General features: G+C 36.3%; 2 protein-coding genes across 5 annotated transcripts; one reads left to right on the top strand and one right to left on the bottom strand.

Moving 5' to 3' along the window:
• The first annotated feature begins 237 nt into the window (after positions 1 to 237).
• Positions 238 to 3,615, top strand: LOC137812671 (mitogen-activated protein kinase homolog MMK2). Of its 2 annotated transcripts, none has more exons than XM_068614821.2 (7): positions 238 to 416; positions 517 to 739; positions 841 to 970; positions 1,305 to 1,442; positions 1,955 to 2,287; positions 2,795 to 2,978; positions 3,082 to 3,615. In XM_068614821.2, exons 2-7 carry the CDS (start codon positions 555 to 557, stop codon positions 3,255 to 3,257), a joined length of 1,146 nt encoding a protein of 381 aa, XP_068470922.1. In that variant the 5' UTR covers positions 238 to 416; positions 517 to 554; the 3' UTR covers positions 3,258 to 3,615. The 2 variants fall into 2 exon arrangements, with proteins under 2 accessions (XP_068470922.1, XP_068470921.1); XM_068614820.2 differs by having other exon boundaries at positions 239 to 402.
• Positions 3,616 to 3,856: 241 nt separating this feature from the next.
• On the bottom strand, positions 3,857 to 6,535 carry LOC137812670 (putative polygalacturonase). 3 transcript variants are annotated; one of them, XM_068614819.2, is made up of 7 exons: positions 6,450 to 6,535; positions 5,951 to 6,307; positions 5,497 to 5,835; positions 5,282 to 5,402; positions 5,022 to 5,196; positions 4,832 to 4,902; positions 3,857 to 4,728 (listed from the first exon to the last, which is right to left on the bottom strand). In XM_068614819.2, the coding sequence occupies exons 3-7, from the start codon at positions 5,830 to 5,832 to the stop codon at positions 4,022 to 4,024; spliced, it is 1,410 nt and encodes a 469-aa protein (XP_068470920.1). In that variant the 5' UTR covers positions 5,833 to 5,835; positions 5,951 to 6,307; positions 6,450 to 6,535; the 3' UTR covers positions 3,857 to 4,021. The 3 variants fall into 3 exon arrangements, with proteins under 3 accessions (XP_068470920.1, XP_068470919.1, XP_090155236.1); XM_068614818.1 differs by having other exon boundaries at positions 5,951 to 6,504; XM_090299110.1 differs by lacking the exon at positions 6,450 to 6,535 and having other exon boundaries at positions 5,497 to 5,843; positions 5,951 to 6,044.
• Between the last annotated feature and the right edge of the window lie 305 nt (positions 6,536 to 6,840).

The raw sequence follows: 6,840 nt of genomic DNA, 5'->3' as shown, positions 1-6,840 counted from the left end.
CATGCAACTTATCACATGCAAGTCGTGAACTCAGAATGAGACGTGGTTCTGAGAGGTACACACCTAAAAAGGAAAAGGAGCCAGGTTTCTATTTTCTAGAGTTTTAACAACGCATGAATGCAAGTTAACAAACATCTCGTGATAAATCCTATGCTTTAAGAGATCACGTTACATTTTATGCTTTTACAGGTAGAATGATCAATACCAAGTAGCAAGCACATGATCTAGAAAACGCCATTTTCAGATTTCAATTAAAAGCTTTCTTACAACTCACTTATCCTACAACTACTTTTTCCTTTATGATATGTTCTACAACCACTTTTGTGTATGTGTCCAAATTATCCTGAACTTTGGTCTATGAACACAAGTATCTTCTAGTTTTTTATACTAATTGGGTGGAAGGTAGTTCTATTTACGTACGTTCCCATCATCAACTAATAAACTCAACCAGTGAAAAATGCTATTTTCTGTTTACTATTGGGTGGCTTATTAGCTTTTGTAATTTTGATTGAAAAGGTGAAGACCCTTTTGCTCTTAGCGTCTGAACATTGATCATGGCCACAAAAGGGTCAAGCTCTTCTGCTGCTGCTTCAGCTTCTGGGGATGCAAAAATCAAAAGGGTTCTCACACATGGTGGTAAATATGCTCAGTACAATGTGTATGGAAACTTGTTCGAGGTGTCTTCCAAGTATGCGCCTCCTATTCGCCCAATTGGTAGAGGCGTTAATGGCATCGTCTGGTAAGTGTTTTATTTCCTTCTTCAAATTACATTTGATATCTGCTTCTTTAGTATGTGCTTGCAAATGGATTTATGTTCTCTTCAACAATATTTTTTGTTAGTGCTGCTGTTAATTCTGAAACACACGAACAAGTTGCCATCAAGAAGATTGGTAACGCATTTGACAATATAGTTGATGCTAAGAGGACATTGAGAGAAATCAAACTCCTTCGTCACATGGAACATGAAAATGTAAGTGCTCATCTCTGTGTACTCCTGCAACTGAGTACATGGTTTTTCAAATATATAACATTTTCCTAGTAATCATGAAGCATTTGTGTCAATGTGTTATTTTTTTTCTGCATATATCCTTTTAGACAACTATCTTGCTAGAAAATAAATTTTCTTACACATAATAGCACTTGTGTGTTTGTGTGCTCTAGTACTTGTGAGAGAGTTCACCTAATTCAATCATATTCAATTGAACTTTGATCTCTTCTTGTCTTTGTTTACATTACTGAAGCTTGTTCCCTATTTACAGTTACCTCTCTGTTTAAAAACTTAAAATTGCTATCATCTTTCACAGATCATTGCCATCAAGGATATCATACGACCCCCCAAAAGGGAGACCTTCAATGATGTATACATTGTTTACGAATTGATGGACACTGATCTTCATCACATAATTCATTCTGACCAAACTCTTGGTGAAGAGCATTGCCAGGTTTTGCTCAAATGATACTATTGGATCTTAATTACATGTGTTTTAAACCTTTAGCATATAATTATCCAATATTTTTATATAACATATCAGTATGTAGTATCTACCTCTGGTTACAAACAATATAGATATAACCCTTCTAGGCTTCTGCAGTTGTCGGTTGTTAGCAGTTGCTTTTTTGTTTAAATGTTTGAATTAAGAATAGCTTTGAGTTTGGATTAAGATCACAAACTATAGACTTAGCGTATGTGGTTTTAGCATTCTTTTAAAGCAATGGATAGTTTTTATTAAGATGTTAAACCGGTTAATGCAATTAACTTTATTTAATGTTTTTTGTTAAAAAGAATTAAAATGAACCCTTCATAAACATAAAATACAAAATTAAAACTTTTAAAATTTAATGTAACAAAATGAAAAAAATATTAAAACGTAAAGGAATAAAGTAATATTTTTGTATTTTATTTGATTGAGTTTGAAATTAAGCATGGAATTGATATTGGAAGAAACTCTTGCAGTACTTCTTATACCAGCTGTTACGAGGGCTGAAATATGTGCACTCAGCTAATGTTTTGCACCGTGACCTTAAGCCCAGTAATTTACTAATGAATGCAAACTGTGACCTTAAAATTGGAGACTTTGGGTTGGCAAGAACAACATCTGAAACGGATTTCATGACTGAGTATGTAGTCACACGATGGTACCGTGCCCCAGAACTGCTCCTTAACTGTTCCGAGTACACCTCTGCAATTGATGTTTGGTCTGTTGGGTGCATACTTGTTGAAATTAAGACCAGAGAACCTTTGTTTCCTGGGAAAGACTATGTTCACCAATTAAGGCTTATAACGGAGGTATGATTTTGGTTTGGTGCTTCCAATTATGATCATGCAAAGTTCCTAACTCATGTATTCCATTTCCTATATGTGTCATTACCTATATACCTTTTGAATGTTGTTATTATCAAACAACTAGAGAAATGCATAGATGCTCATAGTTTAAATACCTTTTTTTTGTCTTTGCAAATATATCAGTTTTTGTTATTAGTTCCTGTAAATTTATTTTTTGACACCTATATAGTTTAAGCACTTCGATCTGTTTTGTTGCAAAAGTAAAAAAGGTCAAGCATTGTCACATATTACCATCACATTACAAAAATGCTAACTCAACAATACTGGATGGAATCAATGCGCATTATTTTGTAAAAGAAGTTGATAAGGACCAAAAAGGGAAGTTTGAACTTTTTAGGATCATCAAAAGGAAAGTTACAAGAATAAAAAATGGATTGGTATATTTGCAGCAATAAAAGGATATTTAAGCCTAACACCATTCATACATTATGTTTTCCTTTTGTACAAAAGTTATTAGGTTCACCTGATGATGCAAGCCTAGAATTTCTCCGAAGTGATAATGCCAGAAGATACATTAGACAGCTTCCACAGTACCGGAAGCAAAAATTCTCCACCAGATTCCCTAACATGTTGCCTGAGGCATTGGACCTGTTAGAGAAGATGCTTATATTTGATCCAAACAAACGCATTACAGGTATGCATTAGTTCCATTACAAGACAGGTTTATGGTCTTCCTAGGTAATAATATAGATGGCCTCGTTTGTTTCATGTTTGTGAGGTATTTTCATTGTTTGCAGTTGATGAGGCACTATGTCACCCTTATCTTTCATCACTCCATAACATCAATGATGAGCCAGTCTGTCCCAGGCCATTCAGTTTTGATTTTGATCAGCCAACATGCACTGAAGAGCACGTGAAGGAGCTCATTTGGAGGGAATCAGTGAAGTTCAATCCAGATCCACCCTGCCAGTAATTCTTTCTTATTTGTATAAATGTAACAAGATGAACCTCTTTCCCCTTAAATATATTGCCTGTGCAACACCAAGACGATTTGCTAGGGACAAATTGAAGTTCTCTTTTCTTGTAATCTAGTCCTACACCAACGAAGGTATGGAAACAAATTTCTCCTGGAAAATGGGTAATCGTTAGAAATCTAGTTGGATGTCACAGGCCTTTATAAGAGTAATAAAAAAGCTGTGTTGTATTGTGCTCGCTCAAGTTTTCTTTTGGAGGTATAGGGAGCACGGAGCCTCTCTCTTATTTCATGACAATTATCTTTAAATGTCACTTTTCAGTTTCAATGTTTGGATATGATATGACACCGCTTGTTACATTTCAAGTCTAAGATGCTTGACTTTAACGTATGGTGATTGGCGATTCTTCTTGTGAACTGATTGACCGGTTGAGTGTGGCAAAGTGATATGTTAAAGTAACACTTAAGTAAAGAGTTGTAATGTAAATCAACAAGTCTGCACAATGAAACTATCTGCCTCAGCAATACCAATCAAAAAATTATGTTACTTTTACCTATTTATATTTTGCAATGTTAAAGCAAGAAGGAAAAACAATGAATTTCATAACAAGATTGAGTATTTATTAGACTCATTTATATATCATTGTTGCCATTGCCCTTGTACAGAGTCTTTATAAGTACACAATGTTTTAAATACAATTTTTGAAGTGTAACATCATTTGCATTGGACTGTTCCCTTGAGCTGCGCCATTCCCTTTACATTATCATAAATTCCTACTGTAAGTGCACGTTTGAACCTGGACATCTTCAATTGGCAAACTTTCTTCTGGGAAGGTACATGCTCCAATATTCTCTTCTCCTTGTTCTGGCAACAGATTACATGGTGCAGGAGTGACATCGCTTGAAATCCCATCAATATCAGTGCAAGTCCATGGAACTTTTTTAGCCTTCTTTGCCAGTTGAATGGTTACATTAGATATGCAGATTCCAGTAAAAGGGTCACCAGAGATACCCTCCAACCTCGCAGCCATAGTGACATTCTCAGCAACCATATCACGATAGTTTATGTTCTGAATCACAGGAAGTGCATTAGGATCATACTTGTCATCAGCATGGGACCCGTAATTTCCTGTCATCCAAAATGCCCATTTCATGGTTTTCATGGTCATTCTTCTGACATATATGTCCTTAACATATCCTCCTCTTCCTACAGCAGTTTTGATTCTAACCCCTGATTCTGTATTGATGGCTACAATGTCCTCAGCTCTCACATCTTGGATCCCACCAGACATCTCACTCCCTAAAGCAATCACAGCACTGAATGGAGAAATACAAGTGAGTCTTCTGATTACAAGTTGCTTTGTTGGCATTCCATAAGCTATACCATACTCATCCCAACCACTCTTCACAGCCACACAGTCATCCCCGGACACAATATAACAGTCTTCAATTCTTGTGTTTGTGCAAGAGTCTGCGCCAAAACCACAGACCTTAGTATGTTTGGCCAAGTTATTGATAGAAATATGAACTGTTGTATTATATAGAATAAGACATGGAGAGGTATTCTAACTTACCAGGGTTGATTCCATCTGTATTTGGAGATGTCACAGGAGCAAGAATTGTGACCCCTTGAACAACAACGTTGCTGCATTAAATTTCATATGTTAATTAGAAACAGGAAACAGTATAGTAAATTTCCCCTCAAGGGAGGTTGTGGAGTCAATTATTAGATATAATAGCCTATAGGTATAGAAAAGGATGAACCTGCTGTATACAGGATGAACATTCCACGATGGAGAGTTCACCAAAGTGAGATTGGATATCTGAACATTATCTGAGTACATTATTTCAATCAGGTAAGGCCGGGTATATTTGAGCTCCCCCTTGTGGAATTTTTGCCACCACAGATCACCTTGTCCATCCAATGTTCCATTGGCCCCTAAACAAATTTGGATTCAATAATTAAATGAAGTAAATTTTTAGTTGGACAATATTTGTAATATCAAAAGCTTAACTTTTACTACCAGTTATGATTACATCAGTGAGGTTGGTCCCAAAAATTAGGCTGCTAAACCTTCCACCTTGGGTGTCCCTCCCTCTACCGTAAGATGGCAAGGGATCAATTACTGGCCAGTCATTTTCATCCTGATACAACAGTTTCAAAACAAACACAATATCAATACACTTGAATTACATTAAGTGAAGAATAACTTAACATTAGCAAATTAAGCTACTAGACCTGAGAGGCGAGAATCACAGCATCCTTGTGTAGGAATAAAGTGAAATGGCTGGTGAGATTGAAGCTGCCAGTTAACCATCTTCCTGGGGGAACATAAAGTTGAGACCCTCCACTCGATGCATACTGACTCAGATGATCTATGGCTGCCTGAAAGGCTTTGGTGTTCAAAGTTGTTCCATCACCAACACCTCCAAATTCTTCCAATGAGGCACTATAAGCTCTGCAGCTCATAGCACAATACTCAAAGTAGTCCAGAACCGGAGCTTTGCGGCTCTCCACTACAGCCACGTTTGGCAAAGCAACTAAAAGAACACATAATGACAGCAACACATCCATGACCTGGCAAACTTCAAATGTCAAATAATCCATATGTAATCCAAAATGTCAAAGGTAGATGTTGTTTTACCTAACGCTAGGACAGAAAGATAAGAGTAAAATGGAGTGGTTCTTGTACCTGAATTCTTGAGGGGAGAACTGGTGCGGCGTTAAGCTATTGGTATGTTTACACAGAAGGCAATGTTTACATATATATATAGTGCTTATTCTGCTTTATGTTTGCTTTCTTTTTGTGCTACCCCACATAACAGATTTCTGATTCATCATGTGAATGTGATAACAGGAACGTGTCTTGTAAGGTGATGTTTCCAAATGTAGCCCGTCAATTTCTTTTGGATTCAATTCATTGGACTAGATGGTGTGTGAGAGATAAAGTTTGAACACAATTACTCATCCCATTATTACATTTTAGTTGGAATTTGTGAAGTCGAAGCTAAAAAAGGAACACAGCTCTATTGTCACGAGTGCAATATTTCTGCCAAAAGTAAAACAAAGAAATAAATTAGATGTTTTCATTATTGAGTTCGAAAACTGATAATTCAGCATGTGATTGTGATATTCCGAGGTGTGAAGGAAATAATGAATTGGCATGAGAATTTTGACAAGATATTCTCAACTGAAGAGTTTGGAAGACACGATCCATTATCAGTGTTGAGTGCACTGTGAATGCATAATCCACCTTACATTATTTAAAAATAATTATAGAGTGTAGTAAGGGTAGAAGGCCAATTAACCAATTTGAGTTCCACTATCATTTTTTTAAGGTTAATTTATTGTATGTTATAATGTGTGGTTGAGCTTCTCTAGTCCCCCACTTACATGCAAGGACAAATATGATGCATTTTGTTCCTTAGAAGTTAAAGTGGAGCACAAGAAGAGTGGCGTGGGCAATAAACCATGCTGTATCGTGCATCAATAAGTGTCTTTTCTTACACTGCTAAATAATATTCATACTTCACTTATCTCCCACTATTCATCTGTGTTTCATGGGTGGACATTGCTACATTA

The sequence above is a fragment of the Phaseolus vulgaris genome, chromosome 2 (genome assembly GCF_051622355.1).
Source record: "Phaseolus vulgaris cultivar YP4 chromosome 2, ASM5162235v1, whole genome shotgun sequence".
Classification (NCBI taxonomy): Eukaryota; Viridiplantae; Streptophyta; class Magnoliopsida; order Fabales; family Fabaceae; genus Phaseolus; species Phaseolus vulgaris.
This window is presented reverse-complemented; position numbering and strand designations above follow the sequence as displayed.

Coding starts and splice junctions, on each gene's coding strand:
- LOC137812671 (XM_068614821.2), top strand. CDS start 555: ATGGCCACAAAAGGGTCAAGCTCTTCTGCTGCTGCTTCAGCTTCTGGG. Junction 740..840: donor GGCGTTAATGGCATCGTCTG/GTAAGTGTTTTA, acceptor ATTTTTTGTTAG/TGCTGCTGTTAATTCTGAAA. Junction 1,443..1,954: donor TTGGTGAAGAGCATTGCCAG/GTTTTGCTCAAA, acceptor AAACTCTTGCAG/TACTTCTTATACCAGCTGTT.
- LOC137812670 (XM_068614819.2), bottom strand. CDS start 5,832: ATGGATGTGTTGCTGTCATTATGTGTTCTTTTAGTTGCTTTGCCAAAC. Junction 5,403..5,496: donor CTGTGATTCTCGCCTCTCAG/GTCTAGTAGCTT, acceptor CTGTTGTATCAG/GATGAAAATGACTGGCCAGT. Junction 5,197..5,281: donor CACTGATGTAATCATAACTG/GTAGTAAAAGTT, acceptor AAATTTGTTTAG/GGGCCAATGGAACATTGGAT.